Here is an 18848-nt window from a genome sequence, read left to right as displayed (position 1 = left end):
TGACACCAACAGCCCGTATAATTTCCATAAACGTTGTTTAAAATAGCAATGATAGGAATATTCTCTGTCCGCCGGCAAAAAAAAACCTAAACAGCAAAGCAATGTGGATTTGTCGACGATTTCAACCTTATTAAACGTCATAACTGAAATGCCCGATTAACGATTAATGACAACGATACCTATTCTGCGCAACCTATTTGCAAGCAACTTGTATGTACAATTTAATTTACAGATTGACCACAGCCTTTCCGATGTTTTTTCCCGTCAACATTTCAATAAATGCTTTTGGAGTATTTTCAAATCCCTCAGTTACAGTCTGGTGTATTGTAATCTTGCCCTGTGATAACGAACAACAGATAAATATGTATTCAAAAGCTGCTGAAATATTACAAAAATTTTTGGTTGGTGCAGTCGTTGCGGCACACGAACCACTGGTGGGTCGTTTTAAAGCGTTTTTGGTCTTCCGGTTAGGTCACATTGTTGAGCATAAATCAGCAGGTAACATTAGATGAAATAAGGGTCTCAAATACAACATTCTTTATACTGCTATTTTTGTTGCCAGGCATACTAATTAATCGGTATTGCTCTTCTGGCACTTAGTTTCTTAAGTGTTTATTGGAAACCAACGTTTCGTCTGCCATCCGGCGAGACTTCTTCAGGGTTAATTCAACAGTGAAGCATCACGCACATAAAACACTAAAAACGCAGGAAAAACGCAAGAAAGGGGAAAATGAATAGATAACACTGGCACCGCTTGCATCGTCACGTGAACCAGGTGTGTAGCAATAAGCAATATTAAAAACGGAACACGTCGAGTTGATTTTGAATTGACCAAGGCGAAGACAGCACAGGAATGGCATTTGGAATATATATACAACCTTTTGTTCCTGTTTCTTCGTTGTACGTGCTGATAGCTCCACAGACGACAATGCGACCTCCTGGATTCATCGAAGTAATTATATCGGAAGCCAGCTGGCCACCAACCTGAAGATGTAAACTGAAACTGTATACATCACATATTCCAATGAAATATAGCAATCATAATTGATATTTAACGAGTTATTAAAAGAATCTTTATGAGCAAATTTGGAATTATATGTATGTAAAAGGGGTGGATCCAGGAATTTTCTTTGGGGGGGACTGTAATTATCCGAACGTAAATGCGACGAACTATTGGCGTTTAAGGATAATATAGAAAATGATATACCCGTCTAAAGACAACTCTTTTGTCTGCCACAGCAGTGTTTTTAAGTGTGATTACATATTCTGGGTTGCTAGTATTTACAGGCGACATAAATTATGATTATGAACAATTGCATTAACAGCAACTAAACCTGTATTGACTTAATATGAGGAAGGTATAATGTAGTGGGTAAAATTTCCTTACATTGTCAAAAAAACAATCGATTCTTTTGGGTGCGATTCTGGAAATTTCTGTCTTCCAGGAATCGGCGGTTTTGTAATTAAAAACATCGTCATATCCAATGGACTTAGCAAATTCACACTTTTTATCCGAACCACAACACCCGACGACCCTGCATCCCTGCATGAAATACGAAATTTTCTGTTAAAACTTTGACAAATTACCAACGCGTTTTATCGTAGAAGCAAGAAATATCGTAATCGAATCATAGCATTCCGAACACACTTTGATGTAAACACACTTATTGTAGTTTTCACCTCATAAAATTTTTACTTGACGTTAGTACCTGATAAACAGTTGGATGTTTACAGCGATATGTATCAAAACCGAAGTTACTATTTAGGTTTTTGGGCAGAACAGACGAACCTTCAGCTTTGCAATTTGGCCGACAACGTTCCCAACCGCCCCAGCGCACCCATTAATCATCACTGTTTCTCCAGGTTGGGGGTTGCACCCGTCGAGCAGAGCAAAGTACGCCGATAGTCTTAAAAGTTCAATACTTTTGTCTGTCCCAGCAGTGTTTGAAGAAACCATGTTTCAATTTGGGGGACATAGATACGAGGTTACAAGTAAACTAGACGAAATTAGTGTAACCAAAGATGTAAGTGTAGGTTTTGCTGCATTTTCTCCTGTCTGGTTCACATAGGACAGGAAACCTGTGGAAATTGTATCTTACCCAGGCATGCCGAGCACACCCACTGTTGCCGAAACTGAAACATTTGCCGATAACATTTCATCCACGCGATACCAAACTTCTTGGTCTGAGCACTTGCAAATCGTTTTCCAGCCTCCTCGATGCCTCACAGTAGATCCTTTTGGATACTTTTCGTTTCTGCTTTCTAAAACTCTGATTATATTGAAGGCAAATTTAAGGTAAATCGTTTTTAAATTTTTCATTTTTGAATTGCACCTGGCTGTTTGAAACCCGATCACTGGGGCCTCCAATGACGTCTTGAACGATCTGCATAAGGATGTGTAACATAAAGGCCAAGCTCGTACTGTCATAAGACAAGCCTACCTTGTAAAAGGATCCACACTTATCACAATAGCTTCTGTTATAATTTCTGAAGAAAATAATATAATGTTGTGGAAACATAGATATTGACAAGGGCAAGACTCATTATTTAAAGGGTGACGTATTTATAATTTTGGTGCAGGATTATAATTTTTGACTTTAAAATATACGAATAGGTCCCCGAAAATTTATGTCTTTTTTACGAAAATTTATGTCAAAAACAAAACAAACCTAATGTCTTTGCGGTCATAACTTCAGTCGAAATAACACACCATGAAATACCTCCATCTTTTAGATTTGTGTCGACAGTTTCTTCCACAATTTTAAAATCCGACGACTCTGGCAGTCCAACAAATTCTTGAGTCTTGTAGTAAACCAGAGACTGCATTTTGTTTCCTGAAACACGATTTCTGCACGACAAACGTAATTCCTTGTTAAAATTTATTTTTCCTCTGGACTAAGGCAACGCCCATGCAGTCAATGTGTCAGTAACTCGAGAACCTATAATGCACAGCAAGCGATAACAGACAGCTTATTGCACTCCATTGAACACATCTTTGGCTGAGACCCACACACTCGCCACAAACAACTGCCTCAAATCCATTATCTGTAGAGGTTACCTAGGCATAAACATTGAAAATAATCGCAAATCTAAAATCAAGCACGGTAAATGGCACCTTTGGCAATAGGTCGTTCATTGCCATACACGCACACTCATAACAAGCTAACTTGTAATAGAGTGCAAGACCAAGACCACGTACCGGTAAGGAAATTCCTGACTTAGAAGCACTTTAGGGTCGTTACACTTCAGTGAACGCACCTGCGAACAAGAACAACTACACGCATGAACGAACACCTCATATCAGGGTTTTCCAAACACCAAGCGGTGAAACTGCAAAGAAAAAAATAAGTTCCTGATGTCAGGATGCTTCATGTACATCAAAACAGGCCTTACGCCTATATAGGCCACCTAATACTTGACTTTGATATGCATGACTCTTTCTTAGACAAAAAACGAGTCTTTAGAATAAAATATTAAGGTTTCTTAATCACGTGTTGAATTTATTTCCAGAAAATAATGCCTACACTAAGTAGTCCGTGGTACAAATAAGTTTAGAAACTCCAACGGTTTACGCACTTTTTTAGCTGTAGCAATGAACCATTCTAAGGCTAGGTGACCGAAAGCTTGTACTTAATGCCGAAGCACAAATCTTGGACATGTCGTATACTTTTCATGCTTGTTGGTTTTTATTTTACGAGGACGTTATTATGTAACAGTTTTACATTTTGCTTCCAACTAGAGTTCCAATCAAACTCTTTCGAAATGCCAATTACAAGTATGGCTCAATCACAACTCCATGTTAGGTGATTCTGGGAAGTATTCGCCATTCTGTTGCAAAAGCTCAGACGATTTCCACCTTATGTGTAATGTATATACCCCAATCACGTAAACGGTTATTTCCGGGTTAATATTAGTCAGCTTAGTGTCTAAAATCAGCCAGGACAAATATATTTTGCTTTCAAGATAAAGCATCCTCAGTGTCTTAATGATTTTATTGTGATTTTCTGATTTTGAAATGATTCTACACTAGCAAGCTGACTGATTTTACCCTGGAAATAAATGTTTCCGTGATTGTGGTTCAATCACAACTTTTCACTATGGGTCTGTTTATATTAGGTTTGTTGTGCGGTCGTGGAACAAGTGAACAGGCAACAAAACATCAGTCGATAAATAAAAGATACACGCAGGTTGCTATAGGAATATAAATTATGTGCAATATTTACAGAGTGTAATTGGGGCAAAAAGAACCCGAACAAATGGTCAGTTTAATGGTTGTTCGGTTTGGCAAAAATTATGCTACATTGTTTTAAATTTCGATATACTTTTAATTCCCTTACAGGGAAAAATAAAGAAGGGAAGCGCTTGTTTTGCATATTGAGAAAAGTTCATGAAAATAAAATCAGGCAGACATGCAAGCCTGTAGGAATAAAAACAGCAATAGGTTCTTCAGAAGAATGACGTCACGAATACGAAGGACTATTATATGCAACAAATTGTCAGACCTATTATATATCAAGTTATGTACAGGCCAAAGTGATCAGTACTCTTCAGCGCTCGCATTTTCCTCTCCACTTTCTACAGAATCGCTTCCAACTTCTTCATAATCTTTCTCCAGGGCGTCAAGATCCTCCTTGGCCTCACTGAACTCTCCCTCTTCCATTCCCTCTCCAACATACCTTCGTTTATAATAAAATGTTGTATGAATAATATGTATTCCGACGGCAGGCAGAAATATCTTGACATCTCACGTGTTAGTTTTGTGTCTACAATGCGAGCAGATGTAGGTTTCGATCGACATTTTAATAACCACGATAATGTCATTGGCTGCTGTCTTTCGGCGGATCGTTATTTGGGTTATTAGAGCTCGTTGGTCAAACGATAAATATGTTTTCAGGACACCGCTTTGAAAAACGCACATATATGAACCCATACAGTAAGTCATACGATAAAAAGAGTTGAGAAGAGTATTTATTTATAGATCGCTTCCTGTTGAACCTATTACCCTGCGCGAACTGCATGAATCATGAAACCTATATTGTTTGATCAGTAAACGTTTCGATACAGCGAGGTAAAAGTACGGCTGCTGATAACCGGTGAGAAAAAAGGCAATTAGTTTTGGTCGTAAAATATACGTGCCTTGTGCAGAATGCAGACGGTTTATCCATGCATTTTGTAGTGACAACTTTAAACTCCCAAAAAACCCACTATATTGGTTTTACGCAGTAATATTACATGCAATGGCATGATAGGCAGGATCGCCCCACTGCGCAGGTCCTTGCTTGGCGATCACAAGCATTGCCTGGGCTGCCAAGCCTGCAAACCTCATGGTCCTAGTTGGTTTTATGTTTTAATTAGTAAAACAGTGACATGGTGTCAATCTTTTGCAAACTACTGCAACAAAATCTTCCTACCAATGAACAAAGGCCCGTTTGGAGTACATCAGTTGAAACTTATGGTTCAGCCTTCCCCAAGCTTCCGCTATAGCAGTGGTGTTGCTGAGCATGCACAGGGCACGTGGCACCTTAGACATGCCACTTCCTGGAACAACGGTTGGGGCCTGGGAATTGATTCCAACTTTGAAACCCGTAGGGCACCAATCAACAAACTGCAAAAGTATGTTGATTTATAATATCACTCAGAAAAAAAGAATTATATTGTAAATTTAGAAAAAGTTTTGGAAATATAATGCTGGAAAACATTTTTTACTTAATTTACCAGACTTAGGTTTAAACAAGAACCAACCTGGATGGATCGTTTGCTCTTGACGTTCGCAATAGCCGAGTTTACGTCTTTGGGCACCACATCACCACGATAAAGCATACAACACGCCATGTACTTGCCCCCTCGCGGATCGCACTTTACCATTGTGTTTTCGGGCTCGAAGCAAGCACTGGTGATGTCGGCAACGGAGAATTGCTCATGATAGGCCTTCTCGGCGGATATAATAGGAGAATACGTCGTAAGAGGAAAGTGTATACGAGGGTAAGGGACAAGGTTGGTCTGAAACTCTGTTAGGTCAACGTTAAGCGAGCCCTCAAATCGGAGGGAAGCAGTAATTGAGGAGACAATTTGCGCAATCAGGTGATTCAGGTTTGAGTAATTTGGCCGTTCTATGCCAAGATTTCTCTTGCAGATCTCGTAGATGGCTTCGTTGTCGACCATGAACGCACAGTCCGTGTGTTCTAATGTAGTATGCGTGGTCAATACCGAATTGTAAGGCTCCACAACTGCTGTTGATATCTGTAAAGAATCGCGGAATTGGAAACTGTATAGTGAAACTAGTTAAGGCAAACATCGATTATTCGCTAAAAGTTTAATTCCTTGTTTAGTGATCTATGCTATTAAATAAAATAACTTTGGTAAAGTTTCTCCGGTAATAATTTAGTTAAAACAATGTTCAAAACCTATACACAAATTTGATACTGAAAGAAAACATTCAACAAATAGTTATACTTCTTCTCTGTTGCAGTTGATTAATGATTTTAAATTGCAAAATTACAAACGACTTTTGCTTACCCTGGGTGCCGGATATACGGCGAATTCAAGCTTTGACTTTCGACCGTAGTCAATTGAAAGGCGTTCAAGAAGAAGTGACGCGAATCCCGAACCTGTACCTCCACCAAACGAATGGAACAGAAGAAACCCCTGCAAACTTTTGCACTGATCGGAAACCTTGCGAATTTTGTCAAGTGTTTCGTCTATCTTCTCCTTTCCTGTTTGTACAACATCAATAACTTAACTAAATTACACAGTGCTTCAACACCTTGGGCCAGGCTGCATAGCCAAGAGTTCCTAACAGCCCGGCCCGTTTCTACAACGCCCAGCACATACTGTTTGCAGCGGGTATTTAAATACGTCCTGTTTGCGGGGGGAAAACGCAAACACAGCTGGCTTAGTACTCACCAACAGTGTAGTGTCCTCTGGCGTAGTTATTAGCCGCATCTTCCTTTCCCGATATCATCTGTTCAGGATGGAAGAGAGAACGGTACTCGCCTGTCCGTATCTCATCTGGCGAGAGGATTATGTAGATGGTTTGTCGCAAACGTTTAAACAAATTAGGAAACATTATGAAGATGATGGCGTTATCACATTGTTTGCATTATACCACACCCTAACAAACGACATTGGGTATTATATACTTCAAGTTTCTGTTTTAAATAATGTTCCTCAATGTAGACATATGCTTGACACCCTTGTTTAAGTGCAACAATGCCCCGACTGTCTTACCGAGTACTGTTGGCTCTAGGTCAACAAAAATTGACCTTGGCACGAGTTTTCCAGACCCTGATTCATTGAAGAAGGTGCTGAACGACTCGTCCTTGCTATTAGCATGATCTTCAAGCTTTCCGTCCTTCCCAATGCCATGCTCGAGGCAGTAAAGTTGCCAACATGCGTTGCCGATCTGGACCCCAGCTTGGCCGACGTGAATGGAAATGCATTCGCGCTGGAAGTGAAAGCACAAAGCGGATGCATCAGACAGGCGTTAACTGTTTTAACGATAGGGGTATAGCATGTCAGTTTTGACAAGCGACAAAACTGTGCTGTTCAGTTCGGAACTGGGCGTTGCCTCATGCGTTGCTGTAGCGTTTACATATTGCTTGCGAATTGAAATTTGTTCATTAGTGACTTACAGAAGTATGTATTGGTATTTTAGGTATAAGTTAGAAACATATATTAGCAGTGGAATAACAGCAATTTACATACGAATCCCGTTAACCTGTTGCAAACACAAAGTGCCTACCTTCCTGGAGGACATTATACAGACAGTAACACTTCTATTTCCTTATACTTAACAGACTTGAGCTAATCAACGGGGTGCGAGCTCCATAGAGGTCTCACACATGTCGAACAAGTCTGAAGCGATTCGACAATAATTCTATCACATGCTTTAAAACACCACGAACTTCTCTCACGTTGGCGTATTGGAGACAGTAATTCATGCAATTCGAAACAGCAGCGCCAGCAAATTGACTCCCAATAAGTTCGGTGAGAGTAACTAAAAAAAACTCACCATTTTCGCGGATACTGAGTAAATCTCCTGGATCCTTGAAACTTGTGCGAAATATTAATTACACTCGATTAGCAGCAGTCAGTAAGTTCCCTGCGCAGTATCTACGTTACGTCGCACCGGCAGAGTGGCACAATTAAAACTCCAGCACATTGCAGGCGCCACAAAAGCCATCATCGCACCACAACCACAGGAAGTTGCGTCACTTCTGTCGTGCGCATCGCTCGGTCTTCCTCGTGTTGCGTACCATGCACCCAGACGACTGGCTGGTGCTTCAATATCTGTAGAAAACGTGGCATATAGGAGAGATAAGAGAACATTGCGATGGAATTTAAATAGCAGAAGATTGCGTGCGATCGTCACTTGATTCGTTGCATTAAAACTTATAATATGCTAAGTATCTTACAGACACTACGGACACAAATTTGGACACTTTGTGTCCTCAATTGAAAATATAAAACCATTAAAACGTTATGAAAATCCTGTACATGAGGGTCGCGCCCCAATGCTTAGGATGTCCAAGGCAACTTCTGAACATGTGTGTTACAAAACTGAAATTCTTTCTTTTCGATTTTGATTATAGCAGCGTATTACAGCTTTGTTATGTATATCAAAGAAAAAACCTTGGGACATGGCGCATTTCATACTTTAACACCAGCTTAAACTACATAATACACACTGTCGCGTATGCACTGCACATTTGTACATTATATATGTGTACATTCGATAAACAAATCTACACCATATTATGTCTAGTGTCGAATAAACGCCACCAAACACTACCACGTGGGGGCGCCACAAGCCACCTTTAACAGGTAGATGCATAAGAACCGTCACCAGAATTAGTCGAGATATGCGATTTACATCAAAGTCTATGCAACATAGAAATCTAGGCGAATGTTATTATAATTTAAAGAGTTACCATTTAAAGTAGTATTTTAATTTCAATATATTACCAAAAATAACAGTTATTTGCCTTGCTCACACAAGAACCATTACCATTCGCATAGATTTCTATGTTACGTAGACCTAAATGTGAATCTCATACCTCGACTCATTCTGGTGACGGTTCTTACCACCTACCCCTTCAACACGCATCTGATGAACGAAGCCCATCAAGCACTCGACCCGCATATCAACAACAAAACTTGATCGGGTTTTCGGCCCAGGACAACCTCGGTTCAAACCCCGGTGTAGTAAAAAAAGACGTTTAGTGTAGGCCAGGCGCATGACCGGGATTTGTGGCAAGGATATCTTGGGTTGTAAGTATGTGGATATGGCGGTTGTGTTTCTAAGAAGGCGTTGGGCTATTTTTATTTCATAACACTTCGCTGATGAATGTGGGCGTTGGGGAATTGATTACAACTTACAAATTTCACAGATGACCAACCAACAAACTTAAAAATCCCTTGATGGCTATAATTACTGTGTGGGTACTATATTGGTAGAAATTTTAAGAACATTTTTTTCGGTTGATTAACTATCGCTAGTGGGTGCGCAGCAAATGCACGCAGAATTTAAAGACAGTATTATGTACACATACCGCTCTTTTTACCACAATGGACGATTCTTTTTGTTGCACATTGCACAAAGGGAATTAAACCAATAACGATGGGTTTACGAAAATGAACGTACGGCTCGCGATCAACCAGAAAACTGAACGCGAACCTTTAGAGTACGTGGAACGTACGAAATCATTTTTAGAACTGCGCTTACAATTGTTTCAAAGCTTGAACTATACTTCATTGGGTCAAATTGAGTAAACATGTCCAAGCAAGGATTTTCCAATTCAGCCAGAAATTTTTCTTAAATCCACGTAAACGTTTCTTCTATATACAGTAGTCGTAAACAAGCTTCACACAAGCATTCGACAAATCTCCAAACAGAGGCCAGTTTAAAAATCCAAAAAAACAACACACGACCTTTTCTCACGCCTTCAAGGGCGATTTTTCACACAAGCATTCGACAAATCTCCAAAAAGAGGCCAGTTTATTACTTGAAAAATCCCAAAAAACAACACACGAAGTTTTCGTGGGAAACACATAAATATGAGGGAAAAGTCGGTGTAACTATAACGGTGCCATAACCACCTTCTTGGTATATAGTAGATTTGTTTTGTGAGAGTCAAAAAGAGAGAGTACATTGGACTGACAAACGAAACAGCACAGAGTTTTCAAAACTCAAACCTGTTTTTCTGATGGTTGAAATATTTACTGTACCTTGGCTGCTGGAACACAAGCGCTTTGCATTCAACTTGTGGCATTGCGGGAATGGCACAGTGATACAGCTTAGCCAAGTCACAGTTTCAGACAGTCTCAATGGCCTAAAAAGGCGTGCATTTCCTAATCTTTGCATAATGCCGAGAAAAGTATACAAAAACGCCCAGAAAAGAAAACAAAGAAAAAAAAGAACCTAAACATAACAAAAATAATTGAAACCTAGCTACAATACTTCTCTCGTCAATTGCCTGAGGTTTCAGTTATTAAACTGGGGTTATTTATAAATTCTTGCAGTTCTTCGTGCAGACTTTCTTCCCATTTTTTGACGTTGGTAAATGTGGAAGAAGCCATTTGTTGCATCTCCTCAATGGCTGGTGATGTTGCAAGTCTTTCAACCTCTTCGTGAACTTGGTTAATAACGAACTCAATTCCCTGCCGGCCCTGTGAAATAAAAAGTGGGTTTAAAAAAGTGTTAGTAAAAACATTCAATCTGTTGTTGCAGGTGGGCCTGAGATAGTTGAATGCATTTGAGGAAAAGCAAATGGCAAGAGCAAGATTATTTTCTGAATTTCGAATAACACACATCAAAATTTAAACACAACAGACTCGAAAATCCACAAAAGCAAGTCTGTTTGGATGAGGCCAACAAAAAATCAATATTGTGCCACTACCGTGGCTATTACATTAAAAATGTCTACTACATTCTTCTAATGTTTCACTGGTAATAAATGGGTCATTTGCAAGGGTTAAAATAGTTGGATAACTGTCACAACTGTTACCCATTCACGCACCAGTTTAAGTTGTTATTGTTTTTATATTTTTTTTGTAAATTAGATAATATGTGGTAATACTGCATAGTAACTGACAACAACATCTTTGACTGCATTTTACTGATGACGGGAAATATTATCTACATGGCATCATAACCATAATATACAGACATACAAGGATACAAACATATACAATGGTCTATATCACTAATGAAAGACATCTTGTCAAGCCTCAAACACTTGTACATGGGGTTAGTATGGTTTAAAAGATTAACAAGCACTAAGCAGATGAAGGGCATTGCTGTTTAAAACCATAATATAATTCTTCTAGTACTGTGTATCAGACATATTGGAATTCAAAACAAATAATTTCTACCTTGAAAGCTGTTGATACCATTGTAGTTCCCATGGCATTTTCAAGAAACCCAGTAAAGGAAAGGTTTTTGACTGTAATTTTCCACTGCTGCCTTAGTAATGTTCTGAAAACAACATAACACATGTGATTAGTCATGACATTTAACATAGATGCTGGTAGCTTTAATGTTACTCACGAGTTTGGATCCTTCTCATCAGGCGTATATGTTAAAGTTTCATCGACAACAATGTAGTCCAAAAAGTTATACTGCAAAACAATATATATACATCATGTTGAAACCAATGTAGAACCAATTTCTAACCAAAAAAGTTATGCTTTTACAAGAAATACTGTAACTGGTGGATTGCAGCACAATGTCCAAATCATATAATCCTCAACAAAACAAAACCACACAATAGTGGATAACATCAAACATTACTTACATTTTTTGAAGACAATTTAAAGGTCTTTTCTTTTGGGTCTAGCACTGAGCACTCGATGGCATGTACCGTTTTGGTGATGTCAATTCCAATAAACTATATTTTTTTTAAAATACAAATTTTCAGCAAAATATATTCATGTTACCCAAAAACAACTTTGTTGTGGCCAGTATACACCCACGACTGTAGTCCTATGACTGGTAATAGATCAATGTGAAACAAAATTTGCATACCTTTGCCATAAACTCAGTGTAAGAATTTGACCATATTGATGAAATAAGTCGTTTTGAATGGAGTTTGCCATCATTATCTATTTTACGCTCATAAACATCAGTTCCCAGAACATTTGGAGTTTCGGGATTAGGATATTTTCTCAAAGCTGCCTCAACTACTTTTTCCCATGGATGGCTGCCAAAAAAAACATAAGTAAAATTCCAATTTCCATCACACATGTATATACAAACTGTTTATATGATATTATTTATATACTTACTTGAATAAATATTCATCAAATGAAAAGAAAACCATTTTTTTGTATTTTTGTCAATTTTTTTTAACCTATCCCCTATGACACTCGAAGTGTCTAAACGCAAACCACTTTCTTTATATTGCCAATCTACACACAAAGCAAGTTTATTAAAAGCTTATATTAGTAAGTACCAAACTTAATTGTACAGCAAATTAAACACCATGCTGTGTATACTCTTGAAGGTCACTGAGGTCAGGTAAAACTGCATAATGCCTTGAATCCAACGAGCATATACCTTAATTTTTCCCCGAAAATGCAGAAGGTATGACTATACTGCTATAGTTTGTAACTGCTATAGCTTTCGTAATGAACTACATTTGCCAGACCTACAATGCGAACCAATCGGCACCACTTACACCACGTTGGAAGCGAGAACTTTGTACCCGCCGGGCCGCTATTCTCACGCCTTCAAGGGCGATTTCGCAATAGGACGTTGTGACGCAATTTCACCAACCAGTTGCGTTGCTGGCCTACTACGTCACGCATCACTTGACTCATGTGCTTCGTCATGACTGTTTTGTTGGAACGGAGTAATAAGTTATTGCGCATGTTTTTGTGTTGTGTTGTGACGCAGTGCGTATATGTCATTGAAGAAAACTGCTTTACCACTACACAACGCTCATGATACATCATAACGGAGGTTTTATGATCGAAAGTTTGCAAAAATTAATATTCTGTCCAACTGATAAGCACTGTACGGGTTTAACGTATCAGTTAAAAATGGTTTGAATTCAGCAAAGAACAGTTCCCCCTTGGATCAGTGCAGTATGTGCTTCAGCATGGCTCCAAAGGTCGGTCCTGTTCACACTATTTAAAAATAGCTTTTAATCTTTTGAATATAATTAAGCCATGGTCTGTGCTATGTCTAAAACTAAGCTTGTACATTTTAGCACACCAACGCCCGTCATTTGCAGTGACATAAACTATAGGTATCCATATGAACTTTAATTTAATTAACAAACATACACAAGTCAAACGAAAATGGGAATACTAAACTCAGTGGCGAAAATGCGAATTATAATATTTTTGAATACTATTATAATATATTGCACGAATGGATAAACTCAAAAACAAACATATTGTAAACGAACGAAAGAACCTTCGAAAAATAAGTTGAAAAATATCTTGACTTCGCACATATTTCGGTTAGAAACATTACTAATTTTGCAACAACACAGCCTTCACATTTTAATTTACGCAGCCAATGTCTTAACCTTTGCTGTAGTTTCGAGGCAAGTACGAACGAACAAGATTGAAAGGTGGACGGCACGATATCACGGGAAAGGCAGGTGACATTCAACAACAAAATGGATTTTTTTCTTTGTCGTAATTTGCATCATCATCATTTTCAAATGGATTCATACCAACCTCTTCATCACCAGAATCAAGGAAAGGGTTGCTAAATTTTCCTCCATTCTCATTCCCAACTCTAGGTGTCGCTGCGTCGTCTTCGTCATCAAGAAAGGGGTTATTCCCCTTAAACTGCCTGCCAGCAGTTGCGAAATTCGTTCCGCCGTTTAATGACGTTTTCGCAACGTCACTGTACTCGAGAAAGTCGGAAATCGATTTCGGGTTGTACATTTCAGGTTGAATGCTTTCGTGACGAGTCGGTGACGTCATTTTGGACTTAATGACGTCAGGCTGGGATTGCAACAGATTTGTGTGCGATTTGTGGTCAGCACTTGGCGTTGGTGAATTTGACGACTGCTTTGACTTCTCAATAACTAGAGTTGTTAGGTCAGAATCCACGAGTTTAGGGCTTTGAGTAGTATTGCGCCACCTTGAGGAATTCGCTAAAGGACTAATTAAAGAAGTGTTGGTCGCCGGAGGGCGCGCACCTGGGGTTTGATGTCGGTCCAGGAGTTTGTCGCGCTGACTCGTATTCGCAGCGGGAGTTTCCCTGTCCCGATTGTTAGCAACCCAAGAATTGAAGGCTGATTTATAAGACTGCGGCGCCGTGTCGCTGTCAAAAGCACGTGATTTCATTTGCACCGTGTCTGGTGTCTGATTTTCGGTTTCTGTCGATGGTTTGGGCTCCGTACTTGTCTTGGAAGCAATCAGCAAAGAGGATGTTCGACTCGGTCCGTAGATCGAATCTTCGTCATCATCCCCGTTGTGATGACTTCGTTCCTGGGCGTCAAACTCTTCGTCCGAGGACATGGATATTGAGAAAGAAGCAAGTCGTTTGTTTTGCTTACGCTTGCAACGAGGGCACATGGTGTCAACACAACTAAAACAATCTCTGCGAATGGCAATAGAACCCATGAAAATTGCGTTAAAAACTAGTCCGCTTTAAACATACGTACATACAAAAAACTATTAAGAAGATACTAAAAAAACACGCTTAGGAGTATAGATACAACCTAAATAGTACTGTCGTATCCTAAATATGACTGTTGCTATTTCATCTGCAAACAATACATTTACGAAAAATAAAAAATAAAAAATAAGAGATTTTGCAATGATTGAAACACCCAACAAAGCATATACTTAACCCCTATAAATGAAAGTTTTTTTTTGAATCGCCTGTTGTCTCTATGGCATCATCCTGAGTCGTCTGTCTGTTTAACGATTTTTTGATATATATATTTCGCCTGTGTTTGCAGGCATCATCAGTATCGACCGTATATGTAGTGTTTACTCACACATGAAAGACTGCAGAGCACCTCGGACAAATAGACACCATGACGTCAAACGGAAAAAGGGCTTCACCCGAGTTGCAAATCTCGCAGATGAAGCCTTTGGCTTGACAGAACTGTGAAAAGGTCATGTGTGGCGTTATACAAACCAAGCTCGGTTATGAGGTAACAACCGAGCAGCTAAAGGAATCACATGTCCCATCTAGATGACAATAATCACGCGACAAGCTAGGCTAGTGCTGGATATTGGAAATTTGCTATACTCTACTCAACCAAGCATGCGGCTTAAAAACACACACAAACGGCACGGAATTTTAGTTAAATAAACAAAAGAGAACATATGTGCTCTACCCCTTGAGAATCAACTTAAAAAAACGCCGGTTCTGCTTATTATGTATACGTACAGGTTAGAAACGTTGGACCTTTGATCACAAACACAAACTTGCCATACGTTAGCGGCCAAACTTACTGGACAGTCAAGTTTGATGTGTTTAGCGAAGGAAGCGTGAATTTCGGCCAATTCTGTGGTAAGGGACCCACTTCTGGCTTCAACCAAATCTCGCATGGAATACATGCGTGACCCGTCCACAAAATGTTGGCGATGTTGGAGCTGAAAAGAAAGAAATTGCTTGTTAAAATAGCAACAAGTTACACTTTATTTCAAGCAAAACCAAGTATTTAGGTCTTGAACGTAACTTTACAGCGTCCTGAATTTCATTTGCAGTAAATCAGTCCAAACTAGCAATTCCAACACTGGCCAATAGACACATGTGCTATATCAGAAATAGTTTGCTATATTAAGAGGGGGGTATTGACTGCCAATAACTGAAAGAAAAAGGTCACAGAAAAACTATAAACATCACGTGACGTTGGCTATCCATATCTCAAATTCGCAATATCGGCACGATGCAAATATGTCCTCATCTTTGATATCCTTAAAAATGTAGCCACAAATGGATGAAACGAAAGGTGTTTTTATTTTGATAAATTTGCTTTGACCAGTATATGGTGTTGGGTGAACAGCTTCAACAGAAACGGTTCCTTACATTTTAATAGCAGGACATCAGGAATATAAATAAATTCTTGTCTTTAAAATTTTTGTCGTTTCACCAATGCCCATTACTTTTCAATTAGAGTTTTTCTTGTTCATTTAGTGGGTAATTTATTGCTAAAAAAACACACAACTTTACCCTCCATAGCAGCTTCAACTCCAAAGCTTTAGAACAAGTTAAGAAATACAACTTCATTTTAAGAATATCTTCTCGCATTTTCTGCAAACAGGAATAAGCTTGGTGTATACAATGTGAACCTCAGATGCAAAGTATTTAAAACATTAGCCTACCCTAATTTCAGATAACTCCTCAACGTAGTTAAACAGCAGATGGTTAATCTCTTGTAAGTCAAGCAGTGGTTTATTCTGGATGGCTTGTAGCAGCTGAAAAGCTTGTCGACTCACCTAAGCCAAGATAAAAACCACATGCTTAGGCAACCACAGTATTGTCATAGGACATTGTAAATACTTTAGCTCACAAGCACAAACACACAGTGCAAGTTATACTTGTGCTGTTTAGTAGCGTTGTGGATATTTGGAATCGAGCTTATACCTTATATGGCTCGTGATCCCAGTTATGCAAAACCCTTGCAGGCATCACCAAAGTATCATTCCAGTGGCAATTTGCACAATAATACAGTCCACTGTAGTCGCACAGCCTTGCCTCTTCAGATCCTGTCATGGAAAAAAGGTTATACCCTATATGATGAAACCATTTCCTTGTCCATATTATACTTGCACAAAAACGCCTCTAGACTAACCTTTACAAAAAGCCTAGTTTGTTAATTCTGTTGTCACACAACAACCTTCATTATTTCCTAAAACATTGATATCTTTACATAAAAAAATTAAGGCAAATCCCGCACCTGTAATCTCAATGTGATTTTTGCATTCTGCACAACAGTACTGCTGTTTGGACAACCCAACCTCAGGGCATATCCTCAGCTGGTATGAAACATTATTTTTTACCGACATCATTACGCACGACCTCCTGATTTTGTTCACACATTTGGAATGGCAACTGAAACCACACGCCCTGCACTTGTACCACACCTGCAGTGAAGAAAATTTAGGTTGACTTTGGCTATGTTTAAATGTGTACCAGTATGTTTATATGACACACAGCAAATGCTAAAATAGTATTTAGTGTGCCCGCTAGTCTAACAGCTAGCATGTGCCACGGTCACCAGCTGCACTGATGAGAACTTACAGGTAGAAACAGTGTGTACACCTGTCTGCAGCTCTCATTGACTATTATGGCTCTTTCATTAATATGATTTGGGTGAAACAATTCAGTTAGTTTGACAAATATTTCTGCAAATTTCTTGCAAGCAATCAAGTAATGCATAATTTGCAGTCATTACAATATCAAAAATACACATATATTCATGTAATACCTGAATCATTCCCCATATCAGGTTAGTGCAGCAATCACAATGGTGCTTCATACTGCGACTAGATTTTTTACGAAGGCGATGTCCCAGTATGTGCTTAGATCGTGGTTCAGCTGGCACTGGGCCATCCTATTATAATCACAAAACATGTTTCATTTTTTTTCCTTGCTATTGGTGTTTTTTAAATGTACCTTTATGTCTTGAAGTCGAAGCCTAAGGTCAACCAAGTTTTTTACCAGCTTTTTTCGTTTCGCAGAATTTTCAGGTGCTCTCAAAATCATTTCTTTGCATTGGTCAATTGCAATCTCTATCTCATCTGCGCTGTACAACTTGAGTTGGCTCTAGTATAAGAAAGTAAGTTCAGGTTGTATCAATGTCAGTGGCTACACTTCTAATACAAAATGTACAAAAACATTTAAGACCCTATATTACAGAAACATTTAATGAACTATTTACCCCTGGAACTGTTTTACTGATAGTGTTGCCTGCAAGAGGCCTTTTGATTAGAAGGTTACATAAAATATGACTGCTTTTGCAATGTTAAGAAGCAAGCCTAAATTTTTTCAAACAATTTAAAATACACAAATGAACAATAAGTTTGTAATAAAATTGCTGGCATACTTCAGGAAGTGAAAAGTAATCTTCTGTGAGTCCTAATTCAGCAAGACTTGCATCAAGGGAACCAGAACTTGCAACTGAAATATTTTCACTCTCAACAGTAGTGTTGGAACAGCTGTTTTCAGAATTGTCTGGACTTCGGTTGAAGGGATTGAAACGGTTTGATTTTTGTGAGGTTGCAACTACAAAGTCAAAACAACATAGAATTTCATGAAAGTATACTTCAATAATGCCAAGTTAAATATAGGAATGCGATTTTAATCCACATGGCTTAAAAAGTGCCTCAAAATTCACAGAATTGTAGGCCTATCATAGGTCAGATTGATTTTTTGCAACTTTTTTAAAAATTCAAACAGAATAAGTTAGATTATGTGACTTTTGAATAAGTAACCAATAGATTATGTATATGCAAAGCAATTGCCAGTCTGCACAACCAAAGTTTGCTGAAAAAAAATCCTCAGTTCAAGTTTACAGATTTTCCAATATTATGTAATACAGGAAAGGTTGCAATAGAACATAAATTGTATTTGCAGAGTTTAGTTCAAATTTACTTACGTCCATCAACTAGGCTTGCAGAACTTGTTCTGGAAACCAATCCAGAAAGAATATCTGATGATTGCCGGATTAAGCCATCTTTGTTTTTCGGCAGATCACTTTGAGCTGATTTGTTGGGCGAAAAAAAGCTGACAATAGCAATACTGCTGCTCATAGATGTCTGTGATTGTGCTTTTGGCAACAACAGGTCTTTTTTGTGACCAGCTTTGGCTAACTCAGAAGAAGTTATCAATTTGTGCTTTTCTATTGAGTCCGACATATCGTCTGAAA

General features: G+C 38.7%; 4 protein-coding genes across 4 annotated transcripts; all 4 read right to left on the bottom strand.

Moving 5' to 3' along the window:
- Positions 1-226: 226 nt before the first annotated feature.
- LOC145908568 (prostaglandin reductase 1-like) lies at positions 227-2845 on the bottom strand. Its single transcript, XM_082995869.1, has 8 exons — positions 2721-2845; positions 2442-2487; positions 2334-2384; positions 2100-2270; positions 1790-1907; positions 1388-1543; positions 804-984; positions 227-375 (listed from the first exon to the last, which is right to left on the bottom strand). Exons 1-8 carry the CDS (start codon positions 2824-2826, stop codon positions 227-229), a joined length of 978 nt encoding a protein of 325 aa, XP_082851995.1. The 5' UTR covers positions 2827-2845.
- Positions 2846-3866: 1021 nt separating this feature from the next.
- On the bottom strand, positions 3867-8149 carry LOC145908973 (tubulin alpha chain-like). The gene is made up of 7 exons (XM_082996290.1): positions 8012-8149; positions 7228-7444; positions 6904-7008; positions 6517-6713; positions 5743-6240; positions 5412-5605; positions 3867-4676 (listed from the first exon to the last, which is right to left on the bottom strand). The coding sequence occupies exons 1-7, from the start codon at positions 8012-8014 to the stop codon at positions 4538-4540; spliced, it is 1353 nt and encodes a 450-aa protein (XP_082852416.1). The 5' UTR covers positions 8015-8149; the 3' UTR covers positions 3867-4537.
- Positions 8150-9993: 1844 nt separating this feature from the next.
- LOC145908974 (PRELI domain containing protein 3B-like) lies at positions 9994-12410 on the bottom strand. The gene is made up of 6 exons (XM_082996291.1): positions 12286-12410; positions 12026-12200; positions 11796-11888; positions 11549-11619; positions 11374-11476; positions 9994-10668 (listed from the first exon to the last, which is right to left on the bottom strand). Exons 1-6 carry the CDS (start codon positions 12318-12320, stop codon positions 10468-10470), a joined length of 678 nt encoding a protein of 225 aa, XP_082852417.1. The 5' UTR covers positions 12321-12410; the 3' UTR covers positions 9994-10467.
- Positions 12411-13295: 885 nt separating this feature from the next.
- Positions 13296-18848, bottom strand: LOC145907925 (differentially expressed in FDCP 8-like). The gene is made up of 11 exons (XM_082995044.1): positions 18579-18848; positions 18027-18205; positions 17597-17746; positions 17409-17534; positions 16878-17064; positions 16565-16686; positions 16303-16416; positions 16151-16231; positions 15430-15570; positions 14967-15076; positions 13296-14563 (listed from the first exon to the last, which is right to left on the bottom strand). Exons 1-11 carry the CDS (start codon positions 18835-18837, stop codon positions 13618-13620), a joined length of 2415 nt encoding a protein of 804 aa, XP_082851170.1. The 5' UTR covers positions 18838-18848; the 3' UTR covers positions 13296-13617.

Source organism: Ascidia mentula, chromosome 7 (genome assembly GCF_947561715.1).
Source record: "Ascidia mentula chromosome 7, kaAscMent1.1, whole genome shotgun sequence".
In the NCBI taxonomy this organism is placed as follows: domain Eukaryota; kingdom Metazoa; phylum Chordata; class Ascidiacea; order Phlebobranchia; family Ascidiidae; genus Ascidia; species Ascidia mentula.
This window is presented reverse-complemented; position numbering and strand designations above follow the sequence as displayed.

Coding starts and splice junctions, on each gene's coding strand:
- LOC145907925 (XM_082995044.1), bottom strand. CDS start 18,837: ATGTCGGACTCAATAGAAAAGCACAAATTGATAACTTCTTCTGAGTTA. Junction 17,747..18,026: donor ATTACTTTTCACTTCCTGAA/GTATGCCAGCAA, acceptor TTCTTATACTAG/AGCCAACTCAAGTTGTACAG. Junction 16,417..16,564: donor GGGATCACGAGCCATATAAG/GTATAAGCTCGA, acceptor ATCTTGGCTTAG/GTGAGTCGACAAGCTTTTCA.
- LOC145908568 (XM_082995869.1), bottom strand. CDS start 2,826: ATGCAGTCTCTGGTTTACTACAAGACTCAAGAATTTGTTGGACTGCCA. Junction 2,385..2,441: donor AGTGTGGATCCTTTTACAAG/GTAGGCTTGTCT, acceptor ATCCTTATGCAG/ATCGTTCAAGACGTCATTGG. Junction 376..803: donor AAATCAACTCGACGTGTTCC/GTTTTTAATATT, acceptor ATATTTCAGCAG/CTTTTGAATACATATTTATC.
- LOC145908973 (XM_082996290.1), bottom strand. Junction 7,009..7,227: donor CCTAGAGCCAACAGTACTCG/GTAAGACAGTCG, acceptor TCCTCTCGCCAG/ATGAGATACGGACAGGCGAG. Junction 5,606..5,742: donor AGAGCAAACGATCCATCCAG/GTTGGTTCTTGT, acceptor ATACTTTTGCAG/TTTGTTGATTGGTGCCCTAC.
- LOC145908974 (XM_082996291.1), bottom strand. CDS start 12,320: ATGGTTTTCTTTTCATTTGATGAATATTTATTCAA. Junction 11,620..11,795: donor TTAAATTGTCTTCAAAAAAT/GTAAGTAATGTT, acceptor ATTGTTTTGCAG/TATAACTTTTTGGACTACAT. Junction 10,669..11,373: donor TGGTATCAACAGCTTTCAAG/GTAGAAATTATT, acceptor TTTATTTCACAG/GGCCGGCAGGGAATTGAGTT.